Here is a 25,333-nt window from a genome sequence, read left to right on the forward strand (position 1 = left end):
GCGTGCCCCCGACTTCCGGTTCCGCTGAGCCTGTGGGCGAGTGACTTAGCGATCGCTGGCAAGGCTTCGAGGGGACGGGGAGTTGCGGCTGGGGGGGTCCGGCCATGGCGGACGGCGACGCGGAGCGGGCCGATGGCCGCATCGTGAAAATGGAGGTGGATTACAGCGCGACGGTGGACCAGCGCTTGCCCGAGTGCGAGCAGATGGCCCAGGTGAGGCGCCGGCCCGCCCAGGGGCTGAGTCATGGCGCGGCCCGACCTAGGCCGCGCCGGCCTTCGGCTCGGAGCCTGCCCCGTCGCTGCCGCCGGGACGGACCAGGGAGGTCCTTGGGGCTGGGCGCGGGCGGGAGGGTGGCGAGGGGCTGCCCGCGCAGTGGAAGCTGCGTTTTCCCCGGCGGTGGAAGGAAGGAAAGTGGTGGGGCTGTGGAACTCCTGGCCACTGGAAGTGGCGGCGGCACCTGGCGTGAAAAGGGGCTTGGATGGAGGAAAAGTCCGTCATGGGTTACAAGCCGGGGTGGGTATGTGCGTGTGGTTAGCCTGTGGAACTCCTGGCCCCGTGAGTGATTAGTGTGGAACTCCTGGCCACGGGACGTGGTGATGGCACCTGGCCTGGATGCCTTGGAAAGGGAAAAGACAGTTTTCTGGAGGAAGAGTCATCACAGAGTACAAGCCATGATGGGTATGTGCAACCTCCTGATCTTAGAAATAGGCTACCTCAGAATGCCAGGCACAAGGGAGGGCACCAGGATTCAGGTCTCCTGCTGTCTTGCCTGCTCCCTGAGGCATCTGGACGGCCACTGTAAGATACAGGAAGTTGGACTAGATGGGCCTTTGGCCTCATCCTGGCCTGGGGCTCTTCTTATGTTTATGTTCTTAGGACTGCTAGGAGGACCTGTGGAGCTTGGCCAGGGTTCCTCCTCTTCTTAGGGAGTCAAGATCCGAGGAGCAGTTAAGAGGCTCTTTTTCTTAAACAGGGGAGGGGGTGAGGTGGGGGATAGGTCTTGGTCAGGAGAAAGCAGTTGTTTTGACCTCACAAAGATAAATGGGGATAGATCTCCTCCTGCTTTGCTTTTTTCTGTAAGAGGAATGTCTCCAGTCTAGAAGTGAAGTGGCTGAGCATATAAGGATAGTTGCATAGGTACTTAGTTTTCTCTTTCATACTTTGGCACCATCTGGTTTCAAAAGAGGGTTGTTCAACTGAGTAGAGTGAAAGAATGGAAAGAGGCAGGGAAGGAAGTTGTGAGTACTTACTGAGGATAAGTGCTTTCCTAGTGGTGGATAAGATACAGCTCAGTTCCATATGTATTTACTTGGAAGTAAGTCTTACAGGGCGCAAATCCTAACCCCTTATGTCAGTGCTTTCCAGCGCTGGCATGGCGGTGCCCTGTGCTGCATCCTGCAGTTGGGTGGCACTCATGGAGGCCTCCTCAAAGTAAGGGAAGGTTTGTTCCCTTTCCTCACAATTGCATTGCCCTTATGTCAGTGCTGGAAAGCAGTGACATAAGGGGTTAGGGTTGCGCCCACAGCATCTAATGGGGCTGTCTCTGTAGTGTGGATGTTTAGGATTATAGCCTAAGGTTGCTAACCAATGCATGCTTGAAGTGTATTTTCCAGTGGTATTGTTGAATTTCTGAATGGGATTGAGCTGCATAAGCATCCAGATCTTTTGGACTGACTGCACATTGAATACTATAGAGTTTTAACTGTTTGAAATTATAGTCTAGTTGCCTTTCTAAGCTGCTCTTCCTTCAAAGGGAACCCCCCCCCATTTTATCCCTAGAATCTGTGAGGTTAATTAGACTGAACGGCTGAATAGGGATTTGAAGCTCTTCTTTCCTTTCTCTTAGTTCAGCACTAACTACTGGACCACACTGACTCTGAGGGCCCAATCCTATCTAACTTTCCAATGCTGATGCAGCTGTGCCAACAGTGTGTGCAGCATCCTGCAGTGGGGGGGGGGCACTCACAGAGGCTTCCTCAAAGTAAGGGAGTGTTTGTTTCCTTACCTTGGGGCTGCATTACGGCTGCTTCGGTACTGGAAAGATGGATAGAATTGGGTCCTCAGTGTGTATTCTACTGCATAGAAAGATAAAACTTTTTTTGTTAAAAGTTTGCTGTTAAATTGATTGTGCTGACTTTACATAGAAATGGTGGTGTGAATCCATATTTGAATTATGTGGGAGCATTGTGATATTTTCTGTCTCCTAATACATAACCTACTAAAAACAGTAATCTAGGGAGCTGTGCTTTAGGATCCCTTCCAAAGTGGCTATGGCTAATTGGGAATACAGAGTTTTAGTGATACACCCATCGTTTAGTCCCAAAGGAGTGTCACAGTACATAACTTAATGTGGTAACCTATTGTTGCTGCTGCCGCCGCCTTTGCAGCTTGGGCAGTTGTACAAGTGCAAGAACCTATACCCTTTACTCTGGGGCACAGATCATCTGCTTTCTCTTCTCAGAAATCAAGACAAGGAATAATTCTGCCTGGGGGTTTGTCCTTGCATTTACCTCTTTCCTTTTGGTGGTTTGATTGCTTTGATGTACAGTATTGCCTCCTGGTCACTTGTCCTCTGGTAATAGGCTGCCCTAATATTAAAGGCTGCTGACCATGTGAGCTGCTTAGCAAGCTGGATCAGTGGTAATAAGGAATCTCTTCAACACAACATTTGTATGTGTCCCAGATGGCTAAATCCAATCTCTTATCTCTGCTTTGTATTAAAGGTTCTGGTAGTTAGGACAGTGTCAGGGCCTTCCTCAAAGCAATTTCCTCCCTTTTTGCCATCAGAAGAGAGCAGTCCTGTTAACTTTACATTGGTTTTTGTACATTGTAATCTTTGCTTACTAGGCTGCTTTTTTTCTGCAAGCAGGAGGGTCAGCAAGCTAAATTCCTTCATGTGTGGACCTCTTCTGCATGTGTGTGGTGTCACAACTGGGTTACTGCACCATCTCTGGACACTTGGTGATGATGTCATCATGTCATTGCCGAATGTTGATTGTTGAGCTCCTTGCTGTGTGGAGCTCAGCTCAGAGGTATGTGGCTATGCACCTTACAGGGAACACTGCTCAGCAGTAGTGGCAGGAGAGGTAACTACTGGTCCTATCCTCATGCAGCTGCTTTTTGGGAACTACTAGAATGTTTACTTCAGAAAGTGCCCTTATTTTAGGTTATGTTGCATGTTTTATACAGTAGACCTAGTTCCAGAGTAGTTCACATGGGGAGGTTCTTACAGTAGTTCAAAATGCTGTGTGAAGTGCCTTATTGGACAGGACTGGTCCAACCTGAAGCCCTCACATAGAGTTTGAGAAGGCAGCAGAATAAGATGAGGAACCCCATAACCCACTTCTTTCCATTATCCCCTCTGTCCTGCCACAGGAAGAAGATGGGGAAAATCTGGATATGGTTGCGTTTCCATATGGTTGATGCCTCCTGGTTGCTTAAGAAAGCAACCAAGTGGACTAGGAGATAGAGGGGTGGAGTCTCCTGCCCCATTCTCTTGCCTATACTTTGGCTGCACTGGGCTCAACCTTGTCACTCATTTGGGTTTCTTTTAAAATAACCTGGGAACCAGCATACTCTGCTCTTCTATGTGACTAAGATGATTACTGGGCTGGGGCACCTTCCTTATGAGGAAAGGCTACGGCGTTTGGGCCTCTTCAGCCTAGAAAAGAGACACCTGAGGGGGGACATGATTGAGACATACAAAATTATACATGGGAAGGATAAAGTGGATAGAGAGATGCTCTTGACACTCTCACATAACACCAGAACCAGGGGACATCCACTAAAATTGAGTGTTGGGAGAGTTAGGACGGACAAAAGGAAATATTTTTTACTCAGCATGTGGTTGGTCTGTGGAACTCCTTGCCACAGGATGTGGTGATTACATCTGGCCTGGATGCCTTTAAAAGGGGATTGGGCAAGTTTCTGGAGGAAAAATCCATTAGGGTTACAAGCCATGATGTGTATGTGCAACCTCCTGATTTTAGAAATGGGCTATGTCAGAATGCTGGATGCAAGGGAGGGCACCAGGATGCAGGTCTCTTGTTATCAGGTGTGCTCCCTGGGGCATTTGTTGGGCCGCTGTGAGATACAGGAAGCTGGACTAGATGGGCCTATGGCCTGATCCAGTGGGGCTGATCTTATCTCATTTTAAATAGAACCTGGGTGAGCAAGGAGGCAGGGTTTAGGGCAGTCAAAGTTGTAAGTGAGAGAAAGGGGCAGGAAGCAATATGGTTCTGCTTGGCTCTCTCCCTCTCCACTTGCGGATGGCCAGGGGATTTGGTTTATGGTGCCCTTTTTCATGATTTTGTTAAAAAACTGTCATCGGATGATGCCAGTTTTTGGTGTAGTGCTCAGAACAGTCCACTACCAAGTTCCGTCATAACACCTGTGTGTGAGTTAGCTTGGTTCCTCTCACTTTCTTCAGAACAGGTTCTGCAAAGTGGCTGTTATGGAAGTTTTTGCAGTTTCAACAACTTTCACCTTTATTGAAGGTGAATAGTCACCAGAATCCTGCATATTGAAAATGGATATTCACAAACAAAATAAATGAATGCAATTAGGTGTTATTACCATACTGTTCACATAGTATGCAATGACACTCAGTACTGAAGGTGACATTGTAAAAGACAAATCGGCCAATTTCAGCCAAATATTCAAATGGTGAGCACCATAAAGTAGCAACTATATTTTTACTCAAGCATGAGAATGTAGGTTGTTTGTCCTCTCAAAAGCAAAGGCCAATGAAGATGAGCAGACTTCTAAGAAAGTAGTATGAAATGAAAAAAGATTAATATCTGAAAATTCTGTTTTGATTTTTTTCCCCTTGATCATTGATCTTTTTGCCCTAGGAGTAAGCCCCATCATAGTCAATGGGTCTCCCTTAAGCTGCCAGACTTACCTATGAGTAGACATGCATAATTATTGATGTGGGTTGCAATTCCTTGCATGCTTACCTGGGAGTAAATCCCTTTCAGCTCAGTGAGGCTTACTTCTGAGAAGGCATACTTAGGCTTGCACCATTATACTTGCAGGTGACAACGTTGTATGGCATCTATTATGAGTATGTGCACACCATATAAATCCTCTTCATGGTAACATAAGAAACAGATTGTGTGTACATGGTTTCAGTGCTATTATACTATGGAAGTATTTTCTTCTTTAAAATAAACTATGAAATTAAAGAAATTTTCTGTTAGAGAAACTGAAGAAGGCTTCTACTGAACGTATCTGGTTGATAGTTGAGCATACCACTTGGTGTTCACTTTTTTTCCTGATTGTCCTATTTTTTCCACTTGGCCTCTAGGCGATTGATTTGAAAAAGACTTAGGGCCCAATCCTGCGGTCTGCGGCGCAGCTCTGCAGCGCAGACTACAGTTGCAAACGTGCCATAAGGTGTGTTTGTGGGGCTTACCGCCGGGCTCCCACCGCAGCTGGCTCAGCTCCGGCTGGCACTGAACCACTGCCCGGCGGGCGCGTTCCGCGGCTCGGCGGTGCTTGCGACTGCTGGGCTGTGGAATGGGAAATGGGGACAGGGACGTTCTGGGGAGGGGGGAGGCCAGCGTGATGCAGGTAGGGGGCAGGGAGGCCGGCATGATGCGGGGAGGGGGGCGTGCCAGAGGCGTGCCTGGGGGCGGGATGGAGGAGGAACCGCGGAGCTCTGCTCCGCAGGATCCTAGGCACTCATGAAAACTGTGTGCCTTACATGAGCGCCTTTACTGTAGCGGCGCCCTTTAGGTTCCGCTAAAGAGTAGCCCCATTGCAGGGCTGCCACTCTTACCCAGGGGAAGGGGACGAACGTTCTCTACTCCCGAGGTGCCTCCCACGGTAGCACGGGAGGCGCTGGATTCGGCGGGAGCCTTCAAGGTGCCACCGTACTGGGGCTCCCCGGGCAGCTCAGGATTGGGCTGTCCGGGGAGGGCTGTTAGTAACTTGAAAAATACTTCTTAGTGTCTGGAAATCCAGAGATCAAGAAAAATACACACTCTTGGTCTCGTGCCAGATGTGCTCCATCACAGCTGTGTCTAATTGAGACGAATGAAACAAGTTAGTTATGAGTACGGTAACTTGGATTCTGTTGCTTTCAGTGAGACTTAGGCATGCCTTCATTTAGCTAAAATGAGATCCATGATATTCAATTCAAGGCTTTGTTTCTTAATCTGTACAGTGAAGATGGATTTGAACACAGATTCATTGAATGTCATGATGTATTTTCACTAGTTTTAAAGTACTTTTGTTTTTCCTTCTCTTTTATTTTAGGATGGAAGACTACAAGAAGCAATTGAGACCTTGCTGTCCTTGGAAAAACAGACTCGTACTGTAAGTAAAGTGCATTAAGTAACGTTATCTGGAGGGAAAAACAGATTTGGCTATGGCCACTAGCCCTAAGACACTCCCACAATCACAGATTGTTGATTATTATTGTCCATGTCAAGTTGTTTAACCATCCTGTTGTACTTGTGTTAGTGGCTCTCTGTAGAACAACAAATCAAACCCTAGCTTCGGCTGATATCGTTCAAATTGCCCTCTTACCACAGACCCCATGTTGTCTCATTGCGTGTGTGTACATGTGTGTGGGGTGGGGAGGAATACAATTCTCTTTGACTATTTGATTTTTTTCACTTGTTTTCCACCTTTCACTAAATATATCCAGATGGTTAAAAAGAATATAAAAACAGTTTACAATAAAAACTGATTCACCAGTATAAAATGCTTAGAGATGCCCAGAAGTACACTACAGTAGTAGTAGACACAGGCCACCCTAGCTTTGCAGCCCCAAAGCCTGGTGTAAAAGGTATGTCTTGAATAGTTTTTTAAAAGAAAAGGGGAGGGACCTCCTGCACAACTTGAGGCAGGGAGTTCCGCATTTAGGGTCTGTTATTGAGAAGATGGTCACAGCTCCATGCTAGTTGAGCTTTACTTGATTATTTCACATGGAGCCTCCCTGAAGCTTTTAATGGACTAGTAGTAAAGTGGTATGGCAGAAGATGGACCTTGAGGTACTAGGCCCAAACTGTACAGGACTTTGAAGGTAGTGATTACCTTGAATCAGACTCAGAAACGAACGGGAAGCTGTATAGTTTCTGAAAAAATGATAGTAATAGTTCTACTTCATGTGGCCTGATCAGAAATCTGACAACAGCATTCTGAACCAGTTGCAATTTCTGAATGATTTTCAAGGATGCTCCCAACAGGAGACTAGTGACTCATTAGTTTAGTTTCTTTGGAACTGTAGTGGTTTAAGCTGCTGACAAACTGTTTTTTTAATCTCTGTGCTATGGAAATAGTTGTAGTTGCTCTGTGCTAATGTCTATTTAATTTTGTTTTCCTTTTTAGGCTTCTGATATGGTATCAACATCTCGTATTTTGGTTGCTGTAGTGAAAATGTGTTACGAAGCCAAAGATTGGGATGCTCTTAATGAAAACATTATTCTTCTGTCAAAGAGGAGAAGTCAGTTGAAACAGGTGAGATTATGCTAGATGAGTGAGCACAAAACCCAGATATCTGCAAATTTAGACTAGATTGGTCACCAGCCATTGTTTCTAGTAGCGGTTGATGCAAGGCATTTCCCTCTTCCTCTCTATAGTGGCAAAGTAAACATGTTTTTTGGTCACTACCTGGAGAGGATTTTTTTCCCCTTTGCATGGAGGTGTATATGTCTTCTCTACTGCATCCTCGGACTGCATCCCAGTATGTGGTGCCATCTTCCACCATTTTGAAAGAGGCGCTACACCTTGCTTTTGGCTTTTTTAAAAACTATGTTCATCTTAATAGCATAGTACACTGAGCGTTTTCCTTGCTGGTCACCAGAACTAAATTTTCAGTACAATTGTATTTCTAATTCCTGTCATAGGAGACGAGATGTCATACTCTTTATTTGATTCACACTTGAACAACTAAGCCTTAGACTGGCCCTGATTACATATACATGTGCTTAATTTGTCATTCCTTTGCTGCAGTTGAATTTTGTAATTTTAAGGAGTCAGGCAGCCCGATCCTGCAAAAACAACTGCTATTGTATCCTGTGGGGACAGGGAGGCTGCCAGAGGTCTCCGCTAGGTAAGGAAACATTAGTTCCCTTACCTGTGTCGAGTCCCAGCCCCAATAGGAACTCAGATCTAGACCTGCTGAAATGCTGGCACAGAAAGTAAGGCTTTCAGGCTCAGGACTGGGGCTAGGATCCAGCTGAGGCCTCCTTTGCGGTCCCTGCCCCCACCCCCTCCTGAACCACCCCTTTCCCTGCCCTCCTCCTACTCAGTTTCGCTTCCTCTTAGCCTTTCCCTGTCCTCTCTCCACCCCAGAATTCATTCCCACCACTTTGGCAGGGAACTTACTGGCAGTGGTTCCCAGGATCCTCTGACCAGCACAGAGGTAGCATCTGCCCACACTGGCCTTCCCACCTGCACCTCACTCCTTCTGGCTGATGCGATGTGCTATCTCCCAGGCCAGGATAGGATCGGACTGTTAGGCCAACACCTGAGAGCAAGCCCAGTGAACACAGTAGGGCTTACTTCTGAATAAACATACATAGAACGTTACAGGATATTACATTTACTGGAATATGAGTGTGTGTATATTTCCATATTGCAAGGTTTTTGAGATAAGCAAGCATAGTTGGGGTTACTTCCTTTCTATTTCTCCTTAATATGATTGTTTCATACTTTAGACCAGGTTGCTGATGAATGAAAGTGTTTTTCATACACTGAATTCAAACTTGAGATAGCTGCCTAAAACATAATCTATTGCAGCTGTTCTCAAACTTTTTAGTGCTGTGACCCATGTTGCCCTCCTTGGTGGATCAATGCAATGCACCCTGTAGTGCCACAGCGCCTTCTTGGGTACCCCTAGAGGCCACTTCCTGGTTGCTCTGAGCTTGTGAACCACTCCACTGGTCTCCATGGGACCCATAATGCCCCATGGAAGCAACTTCTCGATACCTTTTCTAATGATCCCAAGCATAGAATTGGCCTTCTTCACTGCATCAGCACATTGGATTGACTCTTTCATCGACCTATCCATCACCACCCCAAGATCTCTCTCCTGATCTGTCACAGACAGCTGAGAACCCATCAGCCTATATCTAAAGTTTTGATTTTTTACCCCAATGTGCATTACTTTTCACTTATTTACATTGAAACACATTTGCCATTTTGCTGCCCAAAACAGAAGTAACTTCTGGTTGCTTCCATGAAGCATTCTGGGAACTCCTAAGAAGGCATTACGGCACTATGGGGAACATTGTGTTGTTGCACAGCACATGTGACCACCGCGCATTGGGTGGTTTTGAGAAACCTGCAGTTTTGAGAAATGCTGATCTAGTGTATGGTGCAATATGGCCTCCATGTCAGTGCTTCATAAAATCTAATCTATGCATACATTTCAAGTTTAATGTTGTAAAAATGAGAATGGTCATGTTGTGGTCTCATTTCACTTGCTAATAGGATTTTTACCAAAATGGCTTGCTTTTAAGAACAGGGAAGGAGCAGCCTCAAGGATGCTTTCTTGTTTTTTAACATTTTCTTAAGTCGTTTATGCCCAATGTTGCATAAATATGCCCAATGTTGCATAAACGCACAGGGATAAAATGTGTACAGTTTGGGCTGGGTAGAAATGGATTTAAGCATCACAGTTGCTACTGGAGATGGTTTTCTACCTTCTCATGTTTTGATATCCAAAGGAGATATGCCCTAATATCTCTCTGAATTTCCATTTTGGCATTCCTCAATCTGATGGTAATAAAATCTTAGCTCTGTATGGCAAGTACTTCTGATATTTGTGAACTTTACCTTTACTACCATTTTTTATTTAGTAGTTACCATATTGTTTTATAATCAAGTTAAGCTGAAGTGGTTGCATTTTAGTTGATTTAATCCAATGTTATCTTGCTGTTTGTGATGTGGCAGATGTTTGTAGAATGAATCTGGAAATAAGCCTTTCAAATAGCCTAATATTGCAGCATCACATTCCTGTTTTTTTTCTTGCTTTATAATACACGTGTTTGGAATGAGTACTTAAAACCGCTTGTATCAAGCATCTTATTAAGCACATCCTGCCTACTTTATAGAAATGTATCCTAAAATTGTTAAGTACACACTAAGTCTTTGTTTGAAGATATGCACTAGTCAACTCAACAGTTCAATTCAACAGTTGCGGCAAAATGCCAATAACATTTCAATCTTTCTTTTGTTTAGTTTTTCCCCCCTCTTACTAAGAATTGCTGCCAATTTGGAGAGGAAGATGGGTTCATTTTGTTCAGTTTTATAGCCTGTTCATGTTCTAATTGCTCTCTCTACGAAGATAGCTGTGTATTTATCTTGTGAGGAATCAACTTTCTACAGTTCTTTACCATACACTTATTGTAAACTTTGTAACTAGAGTTTGAATCAAAGCATAATTGAATGGAATGTGAGTGGAGTAAAATATTACATATAGGAACTCTGAATCATCTTTAATCTGTTCATTAGAATATTTTTCCCACCTTTTGATCAAGTGATCCTCAAGATCACTTGCAATCGGTTGCAGTAATTAATACACAGAGGAAGTTGCCTTCTACTGAAAGACCACCATTGTTCCATCTTGTTCAGTATTGTCAACATAGTTTGGCGGTAGCCGTCCAAGGTTTCAGGCACAAATCTTTCTCTGCCCTTCTTGGAAATAGAAATTGGGACTTTCTGCATGCAAAGCATATGTTCTGCCACTAAGCTATGTTGTCTCCCTTAAACATGCATACCACCAAGTCATCCTTAGTCCTCTGCCTGATGGCAAAGGCCAGAGAATGCTTCTCTTGAGATTTGCAGGTTCTGGGCAATTGGTAAAGTAGACTTCTTTTTAGCAATGAGAAAAGGAGGTCTGTCCAGGTTCTGGCTGATAGCTAGGACCAGGCTGGTCTTCCCTTTGTCAGTGTGTGCTTCTTAGTAGGCAGGAATTGGGTATGTACCTATGCAGGACTGTAAATAATCATGTGCCATGCTCCAGTGTAAGATATGGCAGTGTTACACGTGTTTTTGAAGTTGTATATTTAATCTTATACTAACTTGTCTAGTTCTGATAACAAAGTTTGTTATTTCATACTAGTTAGCATCCACCCCAGATTTAGATAAGCTTGGTTGTAGATAGGTGAAAAGCATAGTGTTGTAAAAGCTTAAGATGTGGGGTAGTCAGATGTGCAACAATCTTAGGGAAAAGTTGCTGTAGTAGGAGAGAAATGGAGAAAAAACACAAGGTAACTCAACAGCTAACTAGGTACCTTGCAGCTTAACATGCAACCGTGTTCTGCATGGGGTTGAACTCTCATTAATAATGCTCGCTGGGGGAAGAATATCAAATTGCTTGAAAAACAGTAGTTTGAGTTGCTGAAAATGAGTGCTGAAATGATCTCCAAGTATAGGTGAGCATTGCTTACGACGTTCCAAGCACTGATAGCCCGCATATGTGATGGCCACCACTGGCCCCTGCTCACCCCCCCCAGCCTCCGAAACTGAGGGGAGCCATGCTCCTCTTGCCTCTGGAGGCTTTTCTGAGCCTCACAGAGGTTGCATACATCCATGTACTGCCTCTACAAGGTTCAGACTGGCCATTTCAGGTTTGTACATTGTATAAAAAACGGTAAAAATAAAAATTTCATACCCAGGAAACAGTTTTTATTACAGTCATGCGTTGCTTAGCAACAGGGATGTGGACCAGCACCCCAATCACCAAGCAAGGTTTGACATTATGGGAAGCCTCTGAAGGCGAGGGGAGCCCTGCCTCTATGATGCTCAGAATGCATGTTGGGCGAAAACACACGACTTTTTCCCTAAGAAACTGGAAAACCGTTTTTTATACAATGTACAAATCTTGCTTGCTCAAACGTCTTTTGACTTCTGCAGCAAAATTTTGACAGATGTACCTGAATTGCATTTTTTTTAAAAATTGTATCCTATGGGAAACCGCTTCTAGCTACCAGGTGTATAGGAAGTTCTCTATGGTGGTGTGGTGCGTGTGTGTACATGTTTTAAGCAAAGCCATATGCAGTACTGGTGTATTATTCAAAATGTGTTATTTCAATTGCAGTTGCTTAAGTAAATTACTTAATCTGAATAATAACTGCTCCTGTTTTTTTATGGAAGTACTCCATTACAGCATAGAGGCAAATTCATTCTTAGTTTTGTGGTGTTGTGAGAAATTTAAGCAGAGCTGTTAAGGAAAGCTTGGGAAAAGCATGTGCGGAAGGATGTGGTTGAGATCTAGCTTCTCTGTATAATCTGTATTATAGAATAAAACCAAATAAATTGTTTTGTGTTGGCTTTCTTTTTATCTTCAAGAACATCTTGCTGGTTTTGTTGAGATTCTCTATGTTGAAGGCTACTGTTTACGAAATGAAATATAGTCCTTGTACCGTTTCTAACTGGGACTGCAGTTTATGCTTATGTTGGCATTACGGTTTTTCTTATCATTCACATTAGGCAGTCGCTAAAATGGTCCAGCAGTGCTGTACGTATGTTGAAGAGATCACAGATCTACCTATCAAATTGCGCTTAATTGACACTCTGCGTATGGTTACAGAAGGGAAGGTAAGAGATTTTTCCTGTGTTAAGAGATGTGAGCTTTTGATTTCCAAGACTCCTTCACACAGACATTTATCTCAAGACAGTAGATTCCATTTTGGTTACTGATTCGTGTGCAGGACTGAGAGGTTAATAGGAGGCTGAAGCAAGATGAAAGAATAGTGAGGGGAATGACCTTCTATATAATTATGGACTCTTGGCTAGCTAGTGTATTTGTACTTTCCCAAATGTACCTAATGGAGGGTTTGTATGAATAGTTTGTTTCATTCATTCTTGCCCTTTAATTTGGAGACAAGGGAAAAAAATTCATTAGGAAGGGCCCTAAACTATCAAAATGCCTATAAAAAATAGAGTTGCCTAAAATATTCTTTTTGCTAATTAGCAATGTATTTGGACATGTGGCTAACCTTAAGAAAGCAAATACATTGGCCTTGTTCAGGCAACCATTGTTTGGACGTGCTGGAATGAGTCTGTCCTCATCTCAGTCTTCCACATTTCTGCCTTCACTCTCCTTTGCTTGCCAGAAAAGGTGATTGAAGGCTTCCCGTTTAGCTTCTGAATTACCACAATTCCCTGTTCTGTCCAAACTTGTGGAACTGTGTTTTTATGTACTTCCTTGGGGGTAACTGCCTTTGAACTCGGTGCAGCTTACTTCTGAGTAGATACTCATAGGATTGTGCTGTAATAAAACTCATGTGTCTATCAAACGTTATTACAGCTACTATAGGTATAATCTTTCTCTGTCTGGGTGCAGCACTCGTGCACAGAGGGCTCACCACAGACTTGATTAAAGCTGTAATTTCTCACTCATCTGGTGCATGCCCAGACACCGCAGCTGACTGTTATGGGTAATAGGAGGACTGTGCCTCCCTTCCATCCAGCCATCCATTCAGTCAGGAAGTGCAAGTCTTACAGATATCACATTCCCATATCAGACTTCTTACTATGACTGCATGAACACACTGAAGGAAGAAACCAAAACTATGTTGTGCGCACTGGGGATTTATCCAATTAGGGTGTTGTGTGCATGAAAAGAAGGATATTATTTTATACCTGTTTTGTCAAACTCATTGCCTACAGCAGGCTGAATAGCATTCATGATACCTGTTGAGGGCCAGAAATATTGGCATAAGCAGGAAGTGATGTCATTTCCATTGATGCCATTTCTAGTCATGACTTTTTTCCTACTCATAAGCACTTTTTTTCCTCACAGGAACACATCAGCGGCAATTGACAGAAGAAAAAATGCACACATCTTAATTGTATTTTCATGATACAGGAGAGCCCAGTTATCATGCCGGCTGCCCATTCAGTAGTGACACCTCAGCTCAGCAGCTGAAGGTGGTGCTGGGAGAACCTGAGGGCTGGATAAAGAGCTTCCATGGGCCGCATTTGACCCACGGGCCTTATGTTTAACACCAGTGTTTTATACCTACAATACAGCATGCCAAATATACCTGAGCAAATATTTTATATGAAGTCTTACGTTTGTTTTTAGATCTATGTTGAAATTGAGAGAGCTCGACTGACAAAAACTCTTGCGACAATAAAAGAACAGAATGGTGAAGTAAAAGAAGCCGCCTCAATTCTGCAAGAACTTCAGGTAATGGCGTGGGGGTCCTTAGCTTAGAATTTTGCACCTACTTGTGTGTCTCAGCTTTTTCAGATTAAAAAAAGTGAGGAGACCATCAGAAATGGTTGTAGGTTGTGAGGGGGCACAGTGAACATCATCGACATATCCACCGCCCTGTTGCTTGAGTAGAAGTGCCTTCCATTTGCTGTATCTTCATAGTTGCAGATTTTCTGATGGTATCTTGCAGTATTCTGTGCAGAACAATTATTATAATTTTTTACTTTAAATTTAAGTTGCTCAAGGGCAAAATTTGCTTTATTAAAATTTAAAATTTTATTTTTTTATTTCAAAGCGTGCATGGTCCCTTAATAGTTGGGAAAAGAGTTCATTCTCCTACGATATATTAGAATGTTTGGACATGTTAGTCCCCCAGTTATGTTCTTAAGAGGTGCAACTTAAATATATATTTTAAATATGTATTTTATTGTTAGCCAGTTTGAGTTACTTGTCATGGTCAAGTAAAGTGGGACGTAAATGCTTCAAATACATTTTGATTAATTATTAATGACATGGATGTATTTTTCTTGTGAACAGTTACAGTAGAGTTGACCAACAAGGCTGATAAAATTTTAAAATTTGATAAAAAATTTTCAGTTTATTTAAGGCTGACATCACCTTTCATAAGATTGAGATAAACATTTTAAACTAGCAACTGCTGGATATAAACCTTGTGCATGTAAATAAGCAGATGCTTATTTTTCTATATCTGGTTATAGAAATATGTATAGGATAGACCAGCGATTTTCAACCACTGTGCTGCAGCACAGTGATGTGCTATGAATGCTCTGTAGGTGTGCCATGGGAGTTTGGTGAAGGGTCATATATTAGTAGTGCTATTGGGAGATGTGAGCTCCCAGCTAGCAGTGTGTTGTGCCTTGTCAATTGTTAAAAAACTGATGGTGCGCCATGACCATTTTAGCACCTTCTCAGTGTGCCATGAGATGCAAAAGGTTGAAAATCACTTAGACAGTCATCTATAGTTCAGCAAGTTTGAATATAGTTTGAATTCAATTCAAGAGGTTAATCTCAAAGCTTTTCAACAGATGGCCAGTTTTGGAGAACAGCAGTGCATGAAGTTTAAGAGCCAACATCAAAAGTGTACATAATTGAGGCTTGAACCCTTTACTGTATGCATAATAAATGATAAAAGTATTAATTATATGCATGCACAAATCAAAGTTACCTTTCTGAACACTTTGGCTGTAACATTGGTTCTCAAACTTATTAGTCTCCAGAGCCCTTTACACATCTACACTCTTGGAGAGCCCTGCTGGCACATGTGCAGTCTTAGAGAGGCCCAGAGCACTGGCACAAACCAGGCGGAGGCAGATGGCAGCCACTAAATGGTGTGCTCATGGAACCCGTGAAGGGGTGTCGGGGAACCGCAGGGCACCTACGAGAACTGGGAAATGCTGAGCTGTAAGAGAGCTTTTAATGGATACAGTCAAATTGTACATTGCAACCCTTAATTCTCATCAGACTAATGTTTTGAATTACAGGTGGAAACTTATGGATCAATGGAAAAGAAGGAACGTGTGGAGTTCATATTGGAACAGATGAGGCTTTGTCTGGCTGTGAAAGACTACATTCGTACCCAAATTATTAGCAAAAAAATTAACACCAAATTTTTCCAGGAAGAAAACACTGAAGTAAGTCTAGTAGTAGAATATTTGTACTATTTTAGTTTATAGAGTTATACACATACAGTTCTTAAATAGTTCTCAGTGGTATTGCAAAATACCAGAATTTTCAAGATTGTTGTGTCTATATTAACAGGACATTGTTTGACATTTCAGAAATCAAAACTGAAATACTACAATTTAATGATTCAAGTGGATCAACATGAAGGTTCTTACCTTTCCATCTGCAAGCACTACAGAGCTATTTATGATACGCCTTGCATCCAAGCTGAAGGTGAAAAGTGGCAACAGGTAAAAAAAATACAAGCAGAAACAGTAGAAAATAGAATACTATAATCTTGTAATGTTCTGTAGTCAAATGCTGTTACTTCACAGCATAAGAACATAAGAACAGCCCCACTGGATCAGGCCATAGGCCCATCTAGTCCAGCTTCCTGTATCTCACAGTGGCCCACCAAATGCCCCAGGGAGCACACCAGATAACAAGAGACCTCATCCTGGTGCCCTCCCTTGCACTGGCATTTTGACATAGCCCATTTCTAAAATCAGGAGGTTGCACATACACATCATGGCTTGTACCCCGTAATGGATTTTTCCTCCAGAAGATTGTCCAATCCCCTTTTAAAGGCGTCCAGGCCAGATGCCATCACCACATCCTGGGGCAAGGAGTTCCACAGACCAACCACATGCTGAGTAAAGAAATACAGCAGTCAAGATTTCTGTAAAACCACTAGGGTAACATATTGTTTGAAGTTTTTCTTAGTTTATTTCTTTGTGAGCCCAGAAATCTGTTGATGGGTAGCCCAATCCTGAGCTGCCCAGTGTGTGGAGCTGCAGCGATGCCAAAAACAGCTGCCGCTGCATCCAACGCTTCCCAGGCAGCTACGGCCGCCTCCTCGGCAGAAGGGGACTTTCATCCCCTGGGTAAAGCAGGTAGCCCCACAGTGGGGCTAGTCAGTCAATCAGTAAGATCTTTATTGGCATTTATGCAAATAGGGCTACTCAGAGGTTGGTATAGAATGAAGAGCCTCTGTTTTGGGTGCCCTTCTAGGACCTCCACATGCCATTTGGAGGACTGTGGTGGTTGTGTGCAGCCTCCATGGACCTCAGAACAGCTCCAGACGTGACCTGAGAAAGACTCTGGTCGTGTTCGGAGGTGGGTGGAGCTCAAATTTCGCATAACTTGGTCCTACGTGAAATTTGGTATTTGCGTGGGCTTCAGGAACGGAATCCTTGCAAATAATGAGGCTCTACCTGTAGTTATATTTATTAAGAACATGAATGCACTTAGCAGTTCATTTGAAGCTGTGATCCTAAGCACCCGTTTTTAGAAGTAAGCCCCCTGACATTGTGGTAGAATTTATTTTAGTGGCTGGTTAGCAGGAAGTTCAGCTGTGACTTGTGGATACCTGCAGTTCAGGTCATTGTGCTTGCAGCCTCCCTGTGGAGCATTTGCATAGCATTCCATATATGGATGCATTCAGTTCTCCGTCACCACAAATTGTGGTGTTGGAAGACTTGTAAGCATCTGAGGTGGATCTGATATATATTTTTTTCCCCAAGCATGTAAGTTATGGAAAGCTGATATGGAAGCACAAACTCTTTCCAGTCCATTGTCTCTCTGCCTTATTGTGTGATTTGCTTGCTCATGGAAAATACCACCTTTTTTTCTTTTTTTCTTGCTTTTGGATACAGTTTTAAAACATAAGAAGGTGGATGGTTGGATTCAACGTTGTTCAAGCTGAGCATTTTTCTCATTCTCAGAGGCCACCTAGATGCCTCTGGGAAGCATAGATGCAGGACATGAAGGCAATAACACCTTACTGCTTGTGTCCCCCCCCTCACCTATATGGACACTGAACATATAGTCATCATAACTTATAGCCAGTGATTAACCTTTCCACCATGAATTTCCTTTTTGAAGCTGTCTGAGTTAGTGCCATTCACCACATACAATGGCAGGAACTTCCATACACTAATCATATTCTGTGGAGAAGTACATGTGATCAATCCTGGATCTCTCCCAAATCTGTTTCAAAATGCTAGTCAATTTCATGGATGACCCCAGATCCTAGTGTTGTGAGAGAGAATTTCTGAATACATTTATGCACACCATATTCATCTTTTTTTACTCCCATAATTATCCCATAACTCCCATAATCATCTTTTTTTTCTTAAGAGCTGCAAATGCTTCAGCCTTCCCTTGTAGGCAAGGTGTTCCAGCTTCTTGATGTCTTTAGTTGCCCTTATCTGCACCTTTCCCACCTTTGCAATGTCTGCTTTTGACATAGGTGGCCAGAATTGAGCACAGTATTCCAGCTGTGGCGGTGCGATAGAGTTGTCTAAGAACACTATAATATTGACACTTTTATTTTCAAACCTTCTAATAATCCATATTATAGCATTCCTTTTTTTTTTTTTTTTTGGACAGCTGCTGTGAACTTTCTAATCTCATTTAACCATTCACCCAGCTCTAAAATAGCTTTCCTGGTTAATCACCTCCAGACCTTATTAATGTATTGTGTGATGTTGAGATGGTTAGTGCCACCATACTTCATTTTGCACTTATTTGCATTGACCTTGCTTGCATTGATTTGCTTTTCACCTAGTTTGGATATGTCCTTTTGGCTCTTTCCTCAGTCTGCTTGGATTTTCATGCATTGCAAATTTAGGCAAGTCATGCTCACCCCTATTCTAGATCATTTAGAAACAGGGAAAATGGCACTGGTCCCCTGTACAAAACCTTGTGGGATCCCTCTTCTTTTTTTCTCTCCATTATGAACATATTCTATATACTCCTGCTTCCTGTTCTACAGCCAGTTGCTCTTTATTTTTATTTATGGCATTTTTACCCCTCCTTTTTCCCCAAGGGGACCCAAAGCAGGTTACAAAAACAAGTACCAAAAAAATCACAATTAAAAGCCAATATACTATACTCTAAAAGCCCATAAAATTTTAAAACAATCTTATAACAAGCATAAAACATAATTACAATCTGACAGACGTACACCTTATTTAAAAAAACAAGCCTGTTGATGTCATTAGCCAGACATCATTAAAAAGAACTCAGAAGGCTTGTCTGAAAAAAGTATTCAAGCCTCACTGAAAAGTCTCCAAGGCAGTTTGTAAGCTGAGTGTGACAGAGTTCCATAGAGCTGGTGCCACTGCCAAGAAGGCCGTGTTTCTTGCTGCTTCTTGTGCACTGTTTTTCACCTTTCTAGGCGATGGCACTTGTAAATGCTTGCTTTGCATTAACAAAGCAATTATGAGGAAGGCAGAAGATGTTCTTTCATAGTCGGCATTGATAATCGTTTTTGCTGGGATTATTTTGTTTAGTCTGGTTTCCATACTCTGCAAAAGACTTAGGGAAAACTTGAAAGAATCCAGAAAGAAGTAAGGAGAATGTAGAGAATGGTAAGTGAGGAACTACTGGAGAAAATGGATTTCTTTCCTAGGAGCAAAAAAGATTTTGTGTGTGTTAGTTACATGGGGGACCTGGAGAAAGAAGCCTGGACTTTAATCTGTATGTTTTTCCTGAAGATGATTGAGGGGAGATACAATTGCTTCAAGTTTTTGAATGACACATAGAAGAAGAGTAGGATTTAGCCTTTGTGGCTTCTGAGGGAAGAACTAGAACCAACAGGTTGAAACTACAGAGAAACAGGATAAGGCTGTATATGAGGAAGAATTTCCAAATGGTAAGACCTGTCTAGCACCAAAACAGACTGATTGAAAATGTGAATTTTCAATCAGAGGCTGGGCATCCACCTGTCAGGGAAGCAGATGCCTGAATGGAGCAGGAACTTAACTAGATTACCTCTAGGGTTCCCCATGCTGTGATCTTTGACTCCTTGATTTAATTTTTAATTACTTAATTTGTCTTGCGAGAATGTCTGCTAATTTGTTCAACCTTCTTTTTCAAGTAGCAAATATAGCTTACCTTGTCCTTTGCATATGTATCCTGCGCTTTCTTTGCAATAGAAGGTTTATTTTTTTTTTCTTTTCTCAATCAGGCACTGAAGAGTGTTGTTCTTTATGTTATCCTGTCACCTTATGACAATGAACAGTCTGACCTGGTGCATAGAATAAGCAGTGATAAAAAACTAGAAGACATCCCCAAGTATAAGTATGTAGTTTTTGCTGATTTAAAAATATTTGCTGGCATGAGAATGTCTTGAGAAATGCATCTTGTGGAATGTAATAAGAAGTTCAAAAATGTGGTGGTGGTTAAAGGTCTATCATGAAGATGTTTAGCTTTAGTTATTATTTACATATTAAATGATGCATCATTTTGTACCTAGCTGTGGCATATACAAGTGGAAATTGTATTCACAGTTTTGGGTGTAAGCACATTTGTATCCAGCCAGAATGGGATTTATTCCTTTGATGAATGTTTTTGATGGAATAAAAATTGGATTTATTCCAATTTTTGAATGACACATGTTTAAACATTATGGTATAACTGCAGAATAGGTTCACTGAAGACAGATTTATTCCTTTGGTGTACATTCTGTAGTGAATTTGTGTACAGATCTATAGATTTTTTTATCCAAGAATAAAGCACTCAGCCCTTAATCGACCTCCACAACATGAATATATGGAAATTCAATGAAGTGAATCAGAAAATCACCACAAATGCCATTTTTAAACAGCAGAATAATTTAAGAACTAATACAAACCAACCTAGAAAGCTGGGGTGAAGAAATAATTACTGCCAATCTAAAGAGCTTGTGGGAAAACATTCCAGAATATCAGGGCTATTACTGAAAAGACTCTGCCTTCAGTGACGGGGGAACACAGAGTAGACCCAAGTTTCAGGTAGACCAGTAAGGGGAAGGACAATTTTCAAGTGTCCTAGTCTCAAGTTAAGGACTTTAAAGGTAATAACCAACACTTAAAATTGTGCCTAGAAACAAACTGGAATCCAGTGCAGGTTGAACAAAATAGGAACTGATTACTTATGGATAGAGGTGTTTGAAAACTGTTATTTTACTTAAAAGTAAGCCCATCCAGTAAGACTTAGGCTGTAATCCTATCTTACTCTCCGGAAACTATGTATGGACCAGCTAGGACCCTGACTCTCATTTTGCACCAGTTGCAGTTTACAAGTGCAACTCCAAATAGACAACGGGGGGCATATCTACAGATCTTGTAATTTGAAAACGGTGGGGGGGCGGCATATCTACAGATCTTGTATCTGCAATTTCACTTATCCATGGACAGGTCCATGGGCCCCCTCCCCAGTGTGCACCCCCTCCTGAAATGAAGGGGAGTGTTCTGAGCCCCACAGAGCTTCTGAGGGCTTCCCTGGGCCTTGTAATACCTTATAAGGCATCACTTCCTGTTTTTTTCATAAAACTGGAAGTCACATTTTTCAATCTAAGAGTCATTCTGAGTCCCCCAGAGGCCATGGACAGATGCATGCGGCCTCTCCGGGGCTCAAAACACCCTCTGGAGGTGAGGGGAGCTTAGCTAGGGCAACTTAGCCTTGGAGGGTGGGGGTGTATCCATGGATACAGCTATCTGCAGGGGGGTGGGTGGGTTCCAGAACAAAACTCTCACAGATACGGGGGTACACTTGTACTCCCTCTGAATTGGTACTTATATTGTATTATTAGTACCATATTAATATTGGTATTGCAAGAAGCGTTTTTGAATGATGAATGTCTAAACATTATGGCATAGCTGCAGTATAGATACCTTGATCAACTATTTACAAGGGGAAATGTCTCTTCTTCAACAGAGATCTTTTAAAGCTATTTACCACTATGGAATTGATGCGCTGGACTGCCTTAGTTGAGGAATATGGAAAAGAATTGAGGGAAGGCTCTCTAGAAAGCCCTGCAACAGATGTATTTGGCTATACAGAGGAAGGTGAAAAAAGATGGAAAGATTTAAAAAACAGAGTGGTGGAACATGTAAGTACAGTATGCTTGATCGCGATTAAAAAGACCTTCAATCACAATTTTATAAATAGCACCAGTACATTCTGTGGCCAAATCAAGATGTTTCTTGGGAATATATCTTCATATAATTGGCTTGCATCATGCTGCCTTTGTTCAAGTTAGAATATACTTAACACATTTTAGCAAAGTATAAGGCCAGTTTTAATTTGTTGTTCTTCTTGCATCTTTCCATTATAAATATTTAAATACCTTTTAGGAAGCTCTAACCAACTTATCTTTCAGATAGGATTTTTTTAAAGTGCTGTAAAAATGTTGTTTGGTAATATGTAATTTTGTAATTTTACCAAACATATTTTACATATTACCAAACAACATACATGCATGTAATTTTGTACCAAATGTTTGGTAATATGGAATATGTAAGTAATATGTCCCTTCAGTGAGATGTTTACCTGTTTAATCTGTGAATGGGTTGAACATGTTCATTTTTATAGTTATAGAGTAGGCTGTTTCAGTTGCATCTTGAACCTAACTGTTTATATTGATTATTTTTGTTTTAGAATATTAGAATAATGGCGAAATATTATACCAGAATTACCATGAAGCGGATGGCGCAACTGCTGGATTTATCAGTTGATGTAAGTGGTGTTCAGGTTTGCTCAGTGCTTTTGTGAGGGGAGTGCAATATAGTTGAAGAATGGTCAGAGTAGTGCTTTGGGGAATCTACTGGGCCCCATTGCAGAGGGTAATGTGGCCATTGCAGGCTGTCTCTGCTGGAGAGAGCAGAGACCCAAAATGCATCTGGTTAAGTTAGCTGTGGATAAGTGTTGGCCGGTGCATGCTGTTGTTTCAGACAAGAGCTTAGCAGATTTATTTATTTCTAACACGTATATATTCTGTTTTTACAACAACAAATCTTGTTCCCAACACTATTCCGTTATGGTGTAGAAATAAAACATAAACATTAACTGGAAAGGGAAACAGTTTTGATTGCATTATAAAACCAGTCCCTTAGCCTTAAGTGAGGCTTCAGCGGCTACTGAATACTTTTGAGTTCTTTGTCTTTAGTCTGTTTGGTCCTCTGATGTAACAAGGAGAAGCAATGGGCAAACCTTTAGGCTCTATACACCCTTCATCTTAAGGAAATGTATCTTCTAGTGCTTCACAGTTGTTTTATGTCTATCTTCCACATTTCATGCTTGCAGTCTCATCCATTTGTAGCATACCTAGTTTCTTTTATTCATCCTAGTGTTCCTGTCTTTGAACTATATCCTTTGAAAGTTGTTGCAATTAAGTCCCATTGAAATGTATAGGATTTAAATTAGTTGTGAGTTAACTCGTCTCATTGATTTCACTGAGGTTTAGTTATTACTAACTTCATTTACAACCCCTGGTATCCAAATTCCTGGTATCCAGAAATGTGGGGTTAAAAAGGTTCTTTTTATGGGGGTTCTTCTTATGTGGGGATAGACAGTTTCTGCTTTATATATAGATTTGCACTTTTAATCTTTTCACAGTGCAAAATTACATATTCTGCAGAGCTATTAGCTGGTCTTCAAATACTGGTTTGATACATGTCATGCTACTTGGACATGTAGCATTACTTCAGTAATATGATTGATAGCAGCAATACTATTCTGGTGTCAGTCATAAATGTGGCTGACATGATGGCTAGGTGCACACCCCAGCTGAGCTGAAGTGTCTAACTCCTGCTACTTATTTCAGGGGGACTGTATCAGTTCTCAACAGACTTGTTTTGTCTCCAGAGCAGTGATTTTTCAACCGCTGTGCCACAGCACATTGGTGTGCCATGAGTGGTCTGGAGGAGTCCAGTGGGAGTTGAAAGCACAGCTGTTGAAAATTGCTGAAAAACTTTCAGGTTCTGTGGTTCTGCTTCTAGGGCACTGTCTGTAGTAACAAATTGTACCTCCGCTGGCTAAGGAGCCAGCTAATGAGCTGATGAAGGAAGAGGAATGGACGTTACTGCAGACAGTTGCCCTAGAAACAGAGCTGCAGAACCAAGAAAAGTTTGGAAGATGGAAGTGATGTCACGAAAGGCAAAGACCATAGAAACGTCAGTGTGCCATGAGATGGAAAAAGATTTGAAAATCACTGCTCCGGAGTGTCTCCTTTTTATTACTGTCAGTCAAAAAACGTCACTCCATTTCCATTTGATTGGCTAATCTAATGCTTTTTTTTTTTTTTAACTTTTCAGGAATCTGAGGAGTTTTTGTCCAACTTAGTGGTGAATAAGACCATCTATGCAAAAGTAGATAGGCTGGCAGGAATTATCAACTTCCAGAGACCGAAGGACCCAAATAACTTACTCAATGACTGGTCTCACAAACTCAATTCACTGATGGCTCTAGTTAATAAAACTACACATCTCATTGCCAAAGAGGAGATGATACATAACCTGCAGTAAGGTGCCTCAGTAGCCTTAATGCTTTAGGGAGGCATTGCAAATTGGTCATAGAAAGAGACTTCGTCCCACTGTATATTGGTTTTTCAACTACCCCTTCCAGGTGTAACTTAGAACATAATCACTCTTGAAGAATTGTTGACAATTAAGTTCCTTTGATTATTCATTTGGCTTATAACAGTTTTTTTGCCGCAACTGATGGAAAAACACAATAAAATGGTATTGCCTGTGTAATAGAAATGGCCTTTGATTTTATCCCTCTTTTTTTCTCAACTGTCCAGCAGATATGTCTGGATTTGTCTATCGTAGTTTGCTCTTCCAGATGTATGAGTGTTGAAATATATATTCTTTTATAACCAGATGTAACAAAATAATTCTTTAAGTACAGTGTGTATCTAGAAACGTCAGGTATAGAACCGAGTTACCAGTCTTATTCCATCTTTAGTATGATACTTGTAAAACAGATGGTGATCTAACAAAGATAGTATGGATTTGGTTGTTATATTGGTGTTTTGCTATGGTTTAATGTCTTGCCTTTCACTTGATTTGTGATACCCAAGTAATTTTTCCAAAAGCTAAAATTTTATACCATTGCAGATAGTTCATCTTATTTTGCTAAATGAACTAGACTGGTTCAGCTGTTGAACTTTTAAATGAAAGTAGAATGTAAAAAGGCCAAGCAGATTTAATCTGTTTTAGTCCTCCATTTGTCAAATGGCCATATGACCTAGGCTGTGGTCCCATAAACACTATTCAATTCCATAGAAAGGTATAGGTCACTTTTTAATAAAAAAAAAACCCAGATAGGATACATGTGGATGTAAAACTGATTGTTTTCAAGTTACATTTGAAAATGCTTAAAAGGGTGCTTCTAGGTTGAGATCAGTAAGTGCCTGGATGCTTTCGCAAGGGATGCTTTCGCAAGGATCCAAGGTTCAACTGACAAGTTCTGTCAACCCTAGAATGCTCTGGGATTCATTTCTCTTGATGACAGCCACTCATACTACATGGCAAACTGCTTTTGAAATGTTTTAAAAGCAAATTGTGATATTTCATGGGGCAATCAGTTTTTCAAAGAAGGACAAAGTCCCTCTCATTGGGTACATCATCTTTCTTGGCAAAATGTAAATAAATCAGTTGCATGCAGAGGCACAAACTTTGTTTATAAGTATAAGATTTGCTA

General features: G+C 41.7%; 1 protein-coding gene across 1 annotated transcript; it reads left to right on the plus strand.

Moving 5' to 3' along the window:
• On the plus strand, positions 1-24,390 carry PSMD12 (proteasome 26S subunit, non-ATPase 12). Its single transcript, XM_066614872.1, has 11 exons — positions 1-212; positions 6,262-6,321; positions 7,339-7,467; positions 12,448-12,555; positions 14,048-14,152; positions 15,682-15,831; positions 15,979-16,113; positions 19,836-19,948; positions 21,566-21,740; positions 22,289-22,366; positions 23,944-24,390. Exons 1-11 carry the CDS (start codon positions 105-107, stop codon positions 24,151-24,153), a joined length of 1,371 nt encoding a protein of 456 aa, XP_066470969.1. The 5' UTR covers positions 1-104; the 3' UTR covers positions 24,154-24,390.
• Positions 24,391-25,333: the final 943 nt, after the last annotated feature.

This window comes from Tiliqua scincoides, chromosome 2 (assembly GCF_035046505.1).
Source record: "Tiliqua scincoides isolate rTilSci1 chromosome 2, rTilSci1.hap2, whole genome shotgun sequence".
Taxonomy (NCBI): domain Eukaryota; kingdom Metazoa; phylum Chordata; class Lepidosauria; order Squamata; family Scincidae; genus Tiliqua; species Tiliqua scincoides.